The following is a 15,353-nucleotide window of genomic DNA, read 5'->3' on the forward strand; positions in this document are numbered from 1 at the left end:
GTCTCAAACAGAGCTCCTGACAGAGTCATTAGAATGGCAGTGTGCAAACAATGTTCCTGGTTTTAAACAAAAAGCAGTATTTAAACAATTAAAGTTATTGTAGTTAGGCTATCTGCTGTTTGCTTTTCTCTAGTGCTTTCAGAACCACGCAAAGAGGAAAAGGCAAGCAAGGGTAGAGCATCTTCAACCCATATGCTCTGTTTTGCACCCGCGAGTCCATTTGTATGTAACGCTAGTGCCGGTGCTAAAAGCTCATCACAGGAGCGTAGCAACTGGAGCTCTGTGTGCCTCTAGGAGGCTTGTTAAGCTTTACAGATAGGTAACCTTTTGAACTGTTTTGTCTACAGTCACACACAAAGTCCAGCCTTTGGAAGCGAATTTCAGTGGTGGGAGTTCTTTTGATTATGAGTCCTTGACTGACTAAATTGTATATTGGCAGGCTAAGCACAGGCGAAGATCAATGCAAATCCTTGATTGGATTTGGAGAACTTTGGCTTGGGTAGCTGTGGTGGTTCTCCCTGTACAAAGCACGGTGAGCCAAAGCCTGTTCTTGAAAAGAGAGGTAGAGACCAGAGGGCTGATTGTGGCCATTGATAGAGACAGAGGAGAGGCTTGGCACTAGACGCCCCAGAGCTGTGAACTGGCACAGATCACTGATTTTCAAACCATGATGACTCGAAGCCATCTTTTGGTTTCCAAAGTTCTGCATTTTCTCTTTTGTTTCTGTTTGTTTCAGTATTGCTTTCTACAGTCTTTAGCTCGTCTCTTACGTTTGGTCATAAGTGATGGGGGCGTACTATATGTTCCTTCTTTTGCACACTCACAAACCTACTGGCTGCCACTGGTTTTATTTTTACCTGTGAAATACTGTTTTGGAGACAGCATGCTGTGTCTGTGAGGTCAGAGATTACAGCAGTTGTTCTGCTGCAAACAGCACAATATTTTGCTTGCTTTCCTCTTCTTTTCAGTTGTCCACATCCTACTGAAAGTGTTTATTCATCTCCTCCTTTCATGGACAGCTGAATACTTGAAGTAGTTGAAGGTGACTCAAACTTATATTCATTATCAGACTATATGGTTGAATAAAGCATATGGATAAAAGTAGCAATGAATGAGGGGTTACTTAGGATACATAAATCCTTATTAAATATAAAATCCTTTCTTTGCATATATATATGATACCAAAGAGTAAAGATTTTGAGTAATTTCCGTGAATTTATTCCAGTGTTTCAAAACCCTGATGTTAAAAGTGTGCATCTAGTCTGTGTGAAAAATTAATTTTTAAAGCAATTATGATACCATGGGATACTATGTGTGTTTAGTGTACTCTTTACACATTAACCTCTAACTACAGAAATTAATAGGTAGTATTCAACCTCTTGGAAATTTTCTAACATTAAACATAAAAAAGAATTAATTATGGAAGTATAATACCTTTTCCCCATTAATCTCTAATTTTCCCAGAAAAGCAACCTTTTCTAATAGCCATAATTTAGCCCTAAATCCTAAGTATATTTAAGGTACAGTATCTTGTCTTGGCAGGGTCAGAAACATTACTTTAAGGTGTTGTGATTTGAAGTTTTAGAAGAGATAAGCACTTTTAAAATTCCTGGTTATCGATGGTGAACTGGACCAAAAATAAATTTAAAAAACCACCTGTGAGGATGACTTCTCGCTTTTAAAACTATGTCAGATATTTTATGTTACTTTGGCTGCGTGTGGCAGGTTAGTTGTTGTTGCCAAGAGTTGTGTTAAAGAAAAATATTAAATTTTTCTATCAGTTCTGCAATCTTAAATATCCTGTACTGCTCTGTGAATCTGCAGTAGAAATGGGGTATTGGCAATGCTGCGGAGGCGAGCTAACAGGGAGAAACAGGTCTCACAAGCTTGTGTGTGTGTTTGACAAGCTGCATACTGTGTTGTACCATAGTGGAGTATTTTCATTTAAGCCCTTATTTATCCAGAATGATCCTAAAAGTTGTTATGTGGATTGTTGTTTCTTAAACTATGGGCTATTTTGGCTTAATTACAGTTATTAATCAACTTCATTCGATAATAGCACAGAGAAGACCTGAGCTGTTGCTATACCAAAACTCCTCTAGACGAATGTGTGCTGCAGTCAAGAGTGGTATAAGGCAGTTTTTGACAACTCTGTTATTTGCCTTAAAATTATCAATTTTGTCTTTGGATCACATTCCATCCACTGCTGTGTTGGTGCTTTTGTACCTGGAAAGGTACAAAATAACTTTTCCAGAGTTCCTACCTACACATGCGAACAGAGTGGAATTCAAAGGCGATTGAACCAGGGGAATGAGGTTTTGTTCAGGAGAACTGCTCGCTGCAGAGAAGGTTCTCTCCATAAAGACACTTAGGAGAGCAGGATGGATCTGTAAGTCAGTGATGGACAACACAAATGGGAATTTTGAAGGCATCCCACAGTTTGGTATAATTGTTTCTCATGGCTGAGGAAAGCCCAGGATAAGAGCTGCTAGAAAATTGCTGGTCTTCAAGTAAATTGGTTGCAGTGATGTAAAAGGGATGTACCACGTTTGGCTGACCAATGTCTTATTTAAAAGTCTAGCTGCTTTACCTGAGATGTTGAAAAAAAAAGCACTTTGTAAAAACTTAACTGAGAAAAACAAAGGTGAAAAAATAAGCTCAGAAGTAGCAGCTTTGTTGGTAACATGGCAGATATGAGCATCTCTAAATGAATTTGAAAGAAGGGGGGGTGAGGGGTTTCTGTAATAACTTTTTGTGGACCTTGAATTTGTGCTGGGCACCCTAGCTTGTGTCCTTCTGTCTGGCTATCTCTACAGTCTTTGCAAAACTCTTTTATTCATGCTTTGTAACTCCTTAGTAAACTTGCCAGACAAAGTTGTACCTTAATTTACATTAAATTAGGGGGAATGTTTCTAGAAGAAGGAAACGTACATAATGAAATAATGTTCATCCGTAATTTTTACTAATAAACACTTGTATATTACTTGTTATAACAAAAGCTAGTGGAAATAATCAGCTTGTATATTCTGAGTGGTATTCTGTCCTTCAAAACTTAGTGTAGCATGAGCCAGAAGCGAGGCAGGTACAGGTTTTGTTAAGCACAAATTCAGGACAGATACCATGTCAAAAGTGCATGATGAAGTGTCGCTGCTAATTCTGATGGTGGCCTTTAATACTTTCTCACGATGCTTCTTTGGTGGGAATCCAGAGGTGGTGTTTGGTTGATTCCATTGTCTCCTGCTGGAGGATATCACAAGGACTCCCACCTCTTCTCAACCTCCCCTGAACTACTGGCGCTTTGTTGAAGGGACTTCAGCTAGAGTCACTGCTCACTGCACAGGTATGGTCGAAACACGGTGCAGTTTTCTTCCACGATTTCTCAAGTGCAGTGAGCCTTGACGCAGGGTGACCAAATCAGAAATGGCCTTCTCAGTCAGTTCAACAGCTGAGGAAATCCAGACCTGAAATGAATCGCTGGCCTTCTGTTTTCATCCTGTCTACTCCTGGGCACAGCCTGCCTCACGGAGGATTTGGGAAAGCAGTGACCTGTCCGCCTGACCCCTCCCGGCCATCCCAGGGCTGTGTCTGACCTTGGTACCCTCACCAGGCCCGATCCTGACCCCACCCATGGGCAGATATTGCGGCTTATCCCCATGGGGGTGCCCGATGTCCCAGGCTGGGACTTCCCCAGTCACCCACCCGTTGGGTGGGCTACCAGCCCGTGGGGGATCCCCCATGGCCCTGGCTCACCTTTCTATCCGCTCAGCTTTTTCTTCCATTTCTCCTTTTGCCATTTGCTGAGAGGCAGTTATACCAAGGAGACGGTCCGATACTCTGCTGAGCCAGAGTCTCTTGAGCTGCACAGCACTGCATGAGCAGTGCTGCTTGCATCCTCTTCACCTTCCAAGCAGTGTCTTTGTTACAAGTGTTTGAAACTTCAAGACGGTGTATTACCATAATTGCAGCCAGTAGTTTTGACTATTTTTCCACCAACTGGCAAGGCTAGGAATTATGGTGTCTTTTGAAGGGAAGAAAAGACACCATCCGTCTTTTATATTCTTAGCATTCTTGCACTGATGTAAAATACACTGAGATTATTTTGAAGAACACTTTTAAATTCCTTTTCCCAAAGTTCACTTGATAATGCTGCCAGAAGTGGCTGTCTGTTAAAGGAAGCGGGAAGAGGAGTAAACAAGATAAAAAGCTACTCATCTTTATTTGCATTAGACATTTCAGAAAGTGCAGCAGCTGGGTAGGATTCAGTGGGAAAAGCATGTGCTGCTTCAAAGGCATCGCAACATGCAGCTTTGTTTAGCTTCACTTATTTATTCAATGAGGAATTGTGGGCAGGGAGGCCTTGGGACATGCTGTCTTGTTCCGCTGGCCTTGGGTGATTGACACCTGTTTCCTTTTAGAGTCGTTTCGCAGACAAAATAGGTCTCAAATCTTCCATAAAACAGGGCTTCTCTGGACGGAAGTTCATCTTCATTTTTAGGTCAAGTTGACTTCCAAAGGATCGTGCTAGTAGGGAAAGAGAATGTACATCTGAATTTATCTTAATCACATGAAGAAGTTAATCACTTCTAGGCGTAACCTTTCTGTTTTCACAAGTGATGCACAAAATTTCTCTTGAAAACAATGTGAGTAATACTTCTGGGACCATATTTCAGTTTCCCCTCATATGCAGTTCCCAATCAAAGAAATCTAATTTAGGAAGCTCCCCTACTAGTATTTTAAGTTAGATAAAATGTTTAAAATTGTAGGATGTTTTTATCCTGAAGGAATCTTGTATTTTAAAAGCAAGAAGCATCAAATCTAAATTAAATCCCAAAATAGTTAGCCAGGAGCATATCAGACTAGTCCTATTGAGATTTTAAATGTTAATTAAGGGAGTCATTCTTTTCACTCATTAAATTTAGAAGATAAATATATATGCTTATATATTTTTGGTCACAGATCTCAGTTTTCTTTTTGAGAAGGTGTGAATGCTGAAAGTCCTCTAGGAATCTTGAGTTTATATGCAAGTAATGCAAGTACCGTGGTTTATACGCTTCACAGTCCGAAGTGTTTTAATGAATGTTCTCTATTTTGGAAGAAAAGCTCTTTTTTACTCCTCACACTCTACTCATAGTTGCTATAATGCAATGAATAACCAAGGTATAAATGGTGAATCAGAAAATTAGTTTGGTTTTATGAAATGTTAGGTGCCTTCAAATCCTGATGTACCTGAATTGGGAAGCAAATTAAATCTTTCAGTTTTTTGTTTGACCTACCTGACATTGAGAGCTTGGCTGTCCTCAGCTGCTTTATTGACGTTCTTCGAAAGCTCTGCAGAGTTAAACCAGTCCTGGAGGAACGCTGGGCACTGCCAGAGGTTTTAGGTAGTGTAATGAGCTTTACGTGCATGTCTCCATGGGATGCTTTGTGGGATGAAGTGTCCTACGTCCAGCTATCAAAAAAAGAGTAAAATGCCTGAAGCCTGAGGAAAAAAAGCCTCACCCAGTGGGTGTGCTGTCTGGGAAGGGCATGGAGCCACGTTGCCCTCACCTCTTGTTTTCTGGCATGATGCAGGGGTCTCTGCCAGCACCAGGAGGTCACACCTCTGATTCTTATTACCGTGATCTTCAAGTCCTGACATCTAGTTAAGTTTTAATCATCTCTTAACTTTCTATTGTTGGAAAATATAGGAAAAACGTATTCTTAGTGAAGTTTTTTAATACCTCTACATTTCCTCCGCACTTAACCTAGAGCATAGTGAGAGTTTCTTTTCTTTGAGTTCAAATGGAATTTACATCTCTTATCCTTAGCTTAGGAATGAAAAACTGTATGTAGTATATGGCCATAATAAAAAAAAAATACCTTTTTTTTTTGTTCATCCTGGAAGCACACAAGTTGAGACAGAGTACATTCATCCCCATATACATTGCTTTTTTGTCCGGTGTGAGATGTTTCTGTTAATCAAGGGTGTAACTGGTGCCACCCCGTCGGTGCCAGGTGTGAAACTGGAAGGGTGAGAGGAGGGAAGCAGGACGCTGTACCTCACCCTTCCTGCGGAGTGGATGTGTCTGTTTTAGGGGCCTGTGCTCTGCTCGGGGAAGGCACCTGCCCTGTGCTGATGGGAGTTGCGTAAAAGAATACAGGCAAAAGCTTTGCAAACCCCTGAAACTTGGTATTGGTTGTGCCCACTCTAAATGATGGACAGCTTCCTGACATGTAGCACAGCAGTGGGAATTTTTAATTCAGTTTTTCTAATGGGGACAAGTTTTTTAAGTTAGGATTTTTATTTAATGGCCGTGCTAAGAGCTATCTGTATTTGTTACAGCAGTCGTAAATTCTTCCCCCCTCCCCCAGAGTTCTCCTTTGCTTTCTCCTGCTGACTTCAAGAGATCGGATCTGCCAAAGCTGAGATCTTCCCACTTATAAGGGAGCTTTCAGCTACTGCCTGTGATTTCTGTCCTTGGTCTTGGAGTTAGTGCCTCAGAGAAGGTGAAAGCATATTGCACTTGAGCGCAGTGCGTTCTAGGATATATTTCCCTTGAGGACTGTTACAAGCCGTCAGTTTAGCACAGATTCAAGGCTCCAATACATGCACTCAAGGAGCTTTAAGTTGTTTCCTTAAAAATTTCCACACCTTCAGTCTCTGTGTAGCTAATCGTATACTGCCTATACATGATGGTTCATCCTCTAAATGAGCTAAATCCTTCAGACCTCTAAAGGTTCTTTGCAGTGTGTTAAAAGTCTGAAAATCCTTATCATGTGACATTATGTTTGTTGGGTTTTTTATCAGTCAGAGCCCTCTCTAAGAGATAAACAAAAGAGATCTTCAAAACCCCCTGAACTTCCTCAAAAATCCCTGTACTGAACACCTCAGCAATAAGGGGATGGGGAGTGATTGCAGCCGGGGTGGTATCCCAAAGGGAGTGATTGCAGCGTCCTTATCCTCTCCCTGTAGTTCTGTACTGCGCAGTTCCAGAGGCAGACTCTCGGGCTGGAGGAACAGTTTCTGATCTAATGCAGCCGTAAATATGTAACGTTCGTATGTAATTTCATAAATACCTGCAATTATCTATAGAGCACAACAATTAATGTAAGTACTGGTACCTATTACTCTTGATGTGACTCTTGATAAGATACGATATTCACAAGGCAATTGAAAATGTTATGATACTTTTTAATGTTTGCAAAGCTTAGTTTTAGCATCTGTAAAACACTTGTATTTTGGGAAATAATCCTCCCTGACCCCTTGATTTTGCCTTTAATTGCACTAATCGTTTCTTGATTATTTCAATTCTCCCAAATACAGCAATGATAATGCACTAAAAATATAAAAATCTGCAAAATGGACTGGTACATGGAGTGTTACCCTTAGCTTTAAATGGCAATGCAGTCTAAAACTTGGTCTTGTTGTAGATATAAAAATATGTATAAGAAATTTTCTGTGTATTTTTTAGGTCCCGAGGAAGCAGATTTCAAGTGCACCCCAAATTATGTTAGCTGCATCGGTACAAGCAAATGCATCCACTTGTCCCAGCTCTGCAATGGTGTTTATGACTGTTCTGATGGGTATGACGAAGGAGTACATTGCCGGGGTAAGTAAAATTGCTGAGGAAAAAATGTTTTAACCTGAAGTCTTCTGCTTTTTTTGGTGGTTTTTTTTTGTTTTTTTTTTTTTTTTTTTTTGAGTTCAAAGAAAACCAGAACTTTTTTATTCTTGGGAATACACATAAACCAAAAGTGGATTGATAGAAGCATGTTTTAATGTGTGTTTCAAGTTGACTTTAGAAATATTTTCTGTGAAGCAAGTGCAAGTAAAAAGCCCTTGCAGGTTTTCAGGCTTTTTCTTTAATAATTACCAGCCTTATGTGATGGAAATAGTTATAGCAAGAGAAGGGTGAGGAAGCCCTTTCTCAAGGAGCAAAGGTTGGGAGCACGCTGTTTGGCAGAATATTTTTTTTCCTTGTAACTTTTGCTTAAACCCAAAAACGAACACTGAAAAATACATCCGATTTGCCATGAACATTAATTTGTATTGAGGGCTTGCTCATGGGAGGATTTTATTCCAATAATCTACTGTTTAAGAGTGTAGTTTCCAAATTCTGTCAATGAGAATTCTTAAGCAGAAATTGGTGGAGGTCAACTTTTTTAACTTCGCAGCTCTACTACTCAGAAGATTCATTAAGGTCTGCCTGGGGGATAGTTGTAAGGCTGCCATATTAAGCCCAAACCTTGGATACCATGAGTCGTTAGCCCGTCAATTATTCTCAGCCAGTAGCCTTTACTGCCAGGCAAATGATTGTTGATGATTCTCAACAGATCTCATGTTCAAAACCAGGAACTCGGGGACAGGTCCTGGGACTCCTGCTACAATCCAATGTGACAATATACGGTAAAAGATACAATTAATAGTATAGTTCAGAAAGTTCAATTAGAATTTAAGAGTTCAGGTGGACAGCTTTCCAAAACTGTCACAGTAAAATCTAAGCCTGCACCAAAAATAAGCGGTGTTAAAAAAAAAAAAAAAAAAAGAAAAAGAAAAAAAGAAAGAAAAAAAAAAAAGTAGCTGGAATTAATCAGTGTAATACTGCTGACTTCACAAAACTACAAATAGTTATTTTTATATAACCAGATAAGGATACAGGCTGTCATAAAATATGTGACAATTCCTACTCATAGTGATAGGAATAATTTCTTTTCTTGAAGGTTCTACTTTTGTGTCCTTGTTCAATGAGCATTGCACAAAATCAAAACTTGTGTCAGCATAGTGATTTTAGCTCTGGTCCCAGCATCCACAAAACCCCCAAAGGTAAACTGGCCAAAGCAGGATTTGGACCATACTGAAGCTTTCTGAACTGCAGATTAGTGTTTTTCAGAGAACAGTATTGAAACATTAAGCACTGTTTAAATGTATATTCCTCAGTAATTCGTATAGCTGTATAAATTAGTCTGGATTAAATGGCAGAGGATATAAAACCTCTAGTGCTGAATAATTGTTGTGTTATAACTCTCTTGTATTTTTATTGTATTTTAACTCTTTACATTAGGAGATTAATAGAATCAGGAATAAGAAATAGACTAAAAATGAAATCTTATGTTAGTGTAAATTAAATATGTTTGGTTTTCATGCGTAGCATTTCATATATGCAGCCTGTACTTTGGAATCTGATAGCATATAAAATACCTACTATTTGTTCATTTCCTTTTAATTTATGCTCAGATACACCTTGTCAGGTTCATGTTGATACCTGCTCCTTTCATTATTATCATATATGAATCTGAAAACTTCCCAGTGGTAAAATTAATGTCTGCTCTAATAAATTATCATAGAATTTAGTAAAATTTATTAAACAAACATTTCATCTAAACCACACAGAAAACATAGATAAGGAAGTTCTTTTATATTGTAATTTATTAGTTTAAAGCTGTCTCCCAATACCTCATCTAGTGAATGGTTAAAACTCGTTAATATTGATTTTTGTAGCAATTACATATTTTGACTTGTTTATTAGAGGCAGTTCTTGAAATTATTAGTGTTTTATATACTAGTGGTTTATATGTTTTATAAATGTATAATAAAATTATTATACGTTTCTATCAGCAGCACATTTCTATCAACAAAGCCAAAGAATATAGAAAGCAACAACTTTACATTATGATCGTGTAGTTTGATACTAACAACTGCCACCGGTGTGTCATTATGATACGTTCTTATGTATTAGATATTTGGTATGAATACAGTATGGTTATAATTAGTCTCTTAATATATATATCTCTATATACCAGAACAATGCGTGGGTATTTCTTCAGTCAAAAGCTACACAGTTGCTTCAGAAACCTAGCCAAACAGTTAGCTTTTTGTTGATATTAGTAACAAAAATGGTATTCTAAGTATGTTCCTCTTTAACTAACATTCAGATGAAGTTTTTGATTGATCAAGAGGACCGTGGCAGTTTTAAATATTTAATTGCAAACAACTTAGCTGGTCACAGAGCTGCCTATGTTAAAATAATGTATTGCTAGTGACACTAGTAGTGCTGTGTGTGTAAGTCACGGTCTACACACCAGGACAATAAGCTGTGATACGAAGTATGGGGTGTGTGACCATGGCAAAGACCATTTCGGTGTACAGGTCACAGCCCCATGGGGCTGACAGCTTCTAATAATGCTTAAGTACTAATGGTGTATAAACATTCAGTAACTGGAATTTCTTTCTCTAAATTCAATATTCTTATGTTAATTCATTACATTACGATCTTTGAGAGAGATATTCAGCCTGCACCTTTCCCTGGACAAGTAAAAATACAGTCATAGCTGCAGAGTGAAATGGTAATGTATGTGAAATTTCAAGGAAACAGTAGTAAATACAAAGACATTCCTGTCTCAGCATCTTTTATTTCAGGCACATATGCATTTTTGCTGGTGAATGTAATGCATAAATTCAGGAGGGGTTGTGGCAATATGAAATAAAAAATGTTTTATTAGGTATGGTTGTCTCACATTATGTGTTTCGGTGTCCTTCAGAGGAGAAGTGGTGCGTGGTTCACTGAAACTGAAACTCACAGCATATAATAGCGCTAAGACCTCTCTATTGGGTCATCTTGGATTCTTTGCTATTTTTTTTACTAATTAAATAACAATTCAGAAAGGCTGAATATGCAAGTGGCCAAAGTATGTACTAAACCCTCCTATAAAGCATAGGTTAGGACTGGGGCTGTTCAGCTCTCTGAGATTCACCAGATAATTTCACCACCATCCAGTCCTGCTGAACGGGGGAGCTGGTGCCCATCAGTTATTTGGAGGCTTGACAAGGCTCAGGTAAAATTTACCAATGCCAAAACTAGACCCAGGCTTGCGTAGACCTTGTAGATGACTGATCCGGAGCTGCTCTTGACAATTAAGTTTCTTCCTTTAACATAGTTCTTCGGCTTTCTTTTGAGAGTCAGGTCTGTATTTCAGTTGCATTTTCAGCCACTTTTAAAGCTGAGCCATGCGACAAGCTGAGAAGTCTTCTGCCGCAGGGTAGTTGCCGAATTATTGCAAGCTGAACTACTTAGCTCTAATTCCTTCCTTCCCGTGGTTCATCCCAGTCCTGTGTGAGGTCACCGGGGGTATCGCTGATACAGGACTGGGTCTGGCTGTGGTCAGTTAAAGTAGACATATGGCTACAGCTTGCTCCAGCCTCTGATTTTGTGGTCTTTTGAAGGTTAAAATACCTTGTGGGTTTTTTTTTGTTGTGTTGTTGTTTTGTTTTGTTTTGTTTTGTTTTGTTTTGTTTTCTGAAGGCTTTAGGAACAGCTTAGACAAATACCCATTATGGATTAGACAGAGTAACCTGGCCTTGAGCAGGTAAAGGATTAGATATGTCCTTAAGATAATTTCTAGAGAATTACAATCCTGTGAATCTTAGAAAGGGTTTTTTTATGGGGCTGCAGAGGTGATCTGTAAAGTTTTGTAAACCATTACTTTTATATATGTAAATTTGTATGTATTTATATATATATATATACACACACACACACACATAAGGGAAAGAATTAAAGGTGATATACCAAACTTAGTTTTTGGTCTATCCTTGAGTTACAGCTATAGAAAACTAGAACTTCTACGGAATATAGAAATGTCTTTTTTCTCTTAACTAACTTAAGCAGTAAGTTATTAATAGCTGCAGAAATAGTTATGCTAAAATTCTGGATATTCCAGACAGAAAATACTAAAAGAATGCTGAAAAAAGAATGTTTCCACAAATATTCTGTGTATCTTTGGCTTATGCCAATGTATCACAAAGTGGAGTATTTTTGGAACAATTACCGAGAAACAAAACTGACGCAGAATTCAGAGGCCCAGGTAAGAGCCCAGTGAAGGCACTAATTGCACGCTGATGCTCTGATGTTAAAAGTTGAAGTATGTTTTGCGTTGTACTGCAGCATCCGTTGGATTTCTATGGAGCGTGTTGTGTTGTGCAGTGGGAATTCTGCAGCATCCTACGTGACGAGATGAAATTGTAACGGAATTAATGGTCTGCATGTACGCTCTTTCAATGGACACATTCAGCATAAAGTACATTGGGATCTCGTTAAACAGTCTTCTGTCACAGCCTTGACATGGATTATGGTCTGTACTTCTTTGGTTTGAGGGCAGACAAGCCGAGGCTCTGGGAAGGGGAAAGCAGGAGTGCTGTAGGGATTCCCTAGATGTCTGCTTGCGCTAAAATCCTGAAGGGCAAAGAGTTGAGCAGGATCATGAGGACGCTTTCTCTCATTCTAGTTGCTGCTCCTGATTAGCTGCCAATAGTATCTGGCCAGTATCTCTGTGACATGCAGCAGTCGCTGGACCAGGGCTCGGCGGAGCTCGGGATGTTGCTCTTCCTGGCTCTGAGTCCCAGCAGCTCCCCACTGAAGATGGAGTTGCATGAAAAATGTGACTGTATCTTTTACCATCTGAAATAGTGATTATTCAGATTGCACATACCATCTCACACTGAAATTATTCATAATAACAAGAGTGCAACGTCAAGTAATGCCCCTTGCTATTTGGAGAGTCTCTGTGCATAAGGTAATTGCCTGCACGTCTGCCTGCCTGCCCACCTAGCACCGTTGGATAGACAAGCCTGGGTATGCAGCAGAATCTGCATTTGGAAGACTAAATCTCTTACAAAGATAACTTCAATTTTTTGGTTGATCTATTAACTAGATGTAACCCAACATATTTTTAGTAGATGAATTAAGATTAAGAAAATCTAGGAGAGACCGCAGAGGTTACTGGAGATACTTTCTTTTTTAATTACAACTGAAATTTTGACTGAACATAACAGATTTCATAGAATCCTTCCGAGTCTTCAGATTATTTGGATCTTTGTTAGCTGTGATCAGAACCATAATCTCTAGCCAATGGAATATACAAAGGCAAACTCTAGGTCGTTTAGTATTAAAATACTGCAGAACACACATACAGATGATTTGGCTGAATAGTTGTTACAGTTGTAGCAGCCTATAATCAGAGTATTATTTTTCTGTTTAGGCTTTTTGAATTAATTGTTCTCATAAGATGAACATAAATGCTGCTGTTACTGAATCACGTTTTTGTTCTGGCACTTCTACAGCTGGAACACTGGTAAATTTTAAGTAATGTTTACCAGAGGGGAAAATACAAGTTTAATTTTATTTTATGGAAACTTTAGGCCTTTCAGGAATGGGGCAAAATTATAAAACTGAAAGTTATGGAGATACATTTAGATCCTAGTCTTACTTTTTCTTTCTTTCTCGTGAAGTTGTGTAACAAAACTTAAATTAGTCTAGAATTATGAATGTTCCCACCATTTTCTCACAGGACTGTTTGTGGAAGTAATGCACACCTGCAAAAGAAATCCCTGCAAACTCATTCAGTTTACTCTGACAGGCTTTAAATCAGTCATCCTTTAAGACTGTGATGTACAAAGTGTCACATTAGGGTACTGAATCCTTGAACCCCCAGGAAATCTCACAGTGCTGCTGACATACCAGTGGGGCTGCTGAAACCATCATTTTCATAGCATTCAAAGTGATTCCCTCTGCAACCGCTCTGCGTTCTGCATCAAGGTTTTTACTTGTGGTTATAAGATAGAAAAGAGCAAAAACTGTAGGCACTAAAATAAGAGGATCACAGGTATTTTTGGAACAAAGCTGCTAGTAAGTAACTACATTTGTCCGAGCGAAGGCTTAGTTTGCTTTTTTTGTTTGTTTGTTTGTTTTATTGTATCTCCTTCTCATTTCACCATCCAAATATCCAGTTTCTTGTATATTATTGTCTTTCCCATCCCTTTGCCTTAATAGAGCATGATGTGGCTCACTGAAATTAGCCAAGGTCATTTAGTCTAATCTGTTGTCAAGACAAGGAAGTCACGGGCTTGGTGATTTAATAACTTTCTATCAGAAAATCCTCTTGCAGCAAAGCAAATTAAAGGTGGCTGGCAGGGGGCTAGAGCAGTGGAAGACATCTGAGTGATGTGATTTCATCCTACCTTTCATGGGCAGTTGCTAAAGAGATTTAGGCAAGAATCTTCAAATGAACACCATTGTTAACATATCAGCATTGTCTGTGTGGCAAATTAAGTGTAAAATTTAACTGTTTGACCATATATGATAATAACATGTGACTAGTATGTAGTTCATATAGTGTGTTGTGATCTTCTCCACTGAAGGAGCGATGTATGTCTTGTTTGCTCCCAAACAGTATTTCCATTTCAAGCTGCTATATTATTTTTCCTGAGAGAAAATGCTGGATAACATTCCTTACTGGCAAAATCAAGGCATGTTCAGTTATTACCTCCCAGAATATATGTAGTGATTAATTTTCTTATTTAGCACACATGTTTTAGATATATATGCTTTCTTCAAGGTCATGGGAACCATGTTTACAGTAGGAAATGCAGTGTGGAATGGTTGCACCATGGAGTTCTTTTTAATCTTCCTTATGAGAGAGAGGAGTAAAGATTAAAACTCCAATGTTTCAATCTTTCTATGATCCCGTTGCCTAGTAAAATGCACAAAGTGCAGCAGACGTGTTAATATATCATATTTTAAACAAGATTGTGGTAGTTAAGAGGGCCTGTTAGTCATGATGGTAGTTAACTGGCTCACGTTCAGAGGTGCACAAACCTGATGAAAGCAGCTACAGTCGGTGTCGTAGGGGGATGCGGTGGAATGGTCTGAGAAAGCTTTGTTCTACTTCACAGGGATTTAGGTTTAATGGTATTTATTGTTTCCTGCTGTTACTGTTTTGAGGCTGCCCTCTATTGAGAAGACAAAATAAACATTTAAGCTCTACGATAAGCATCCCTTTCTCAGTTTTATGCAACAATTTTTGTTATCTTTCTATTGATTAGTGTGTATAGTTACCCAATTATTTTTCCCTGTTACAGCTAGTAAAACTCTTTGAGGAATCATCTTATGTAAGAAATGTAAGATGCTTTTTGTACAAATAAATTTCAAAGTACTTTTATGAAGATAAATACTCTGGGCATAATCTCTATATCAAGACTTCCAGATATATTCACATGGCAAAAAAAACCTGACACTCATAAACTCACCCTGCAAGCAGGAATTGTAGCTGCTTCCCGGCTCCCATTAGTTCACATCACCGAGTATATCTTAACTGCGTTTTCGATGTATAGGCGTCAGAGACGGCTTTTCAGTGAGGAGAAACTAGGGCCTGACACCAAATGCTTACGAAACGCTGGTAACCTTGAGGCGTAGGGAGAACGATAGCACAAAGTTTATCTTCGGCTATTGTCACCGATATTCCGGGTGCGGGGGACAGCTTAGACATACTGAAACCTTATGTAGAATGAATAATGCTTTTATCCGTTTCCTTTTGACAGT

General features: G+C 38.8%; 1 protein-coding gene across 1 annotated transcript in view; it reads left to right on the forward strand.

Annotated features, from left to right (window-relative positions):
• The window catches only part of LRP1B (LDL receptor related protein 1B), a 578,117-nt gene that overhangs the window by 115,550 nt on the left and 447,214 nt on the right, over positions 1 to 15,353 (forward strand). The window contains exon 5 of the mRNA XM_086465459.1: positions 7,452 to 7,589. Within this exon, the coding sequence (XP_086321585.1) occupies positions 7,452 to 7,589 (138 nt within the window). The remainder of the gene's footprint in view (positions 1 to 7,451; positions 7,590 to 15,353) is intronic.

Source organism: Leptosomus discolor, chromosome 5, assembly GCF_034619465.1.
Source record: "Leptosomus discolor isolate bLepDis1 chromosome 5, bLepDis1.hap2, whole genome shotgun sequence".
In the NCBI taxonomy this organism is placed as follows: domain Eukaryota; kingdom Metazoa; phylum Chordata; class Aves; order Leptosomiformes; family Leptosomidae; genus Leptosomus; species Leptosomus discolor.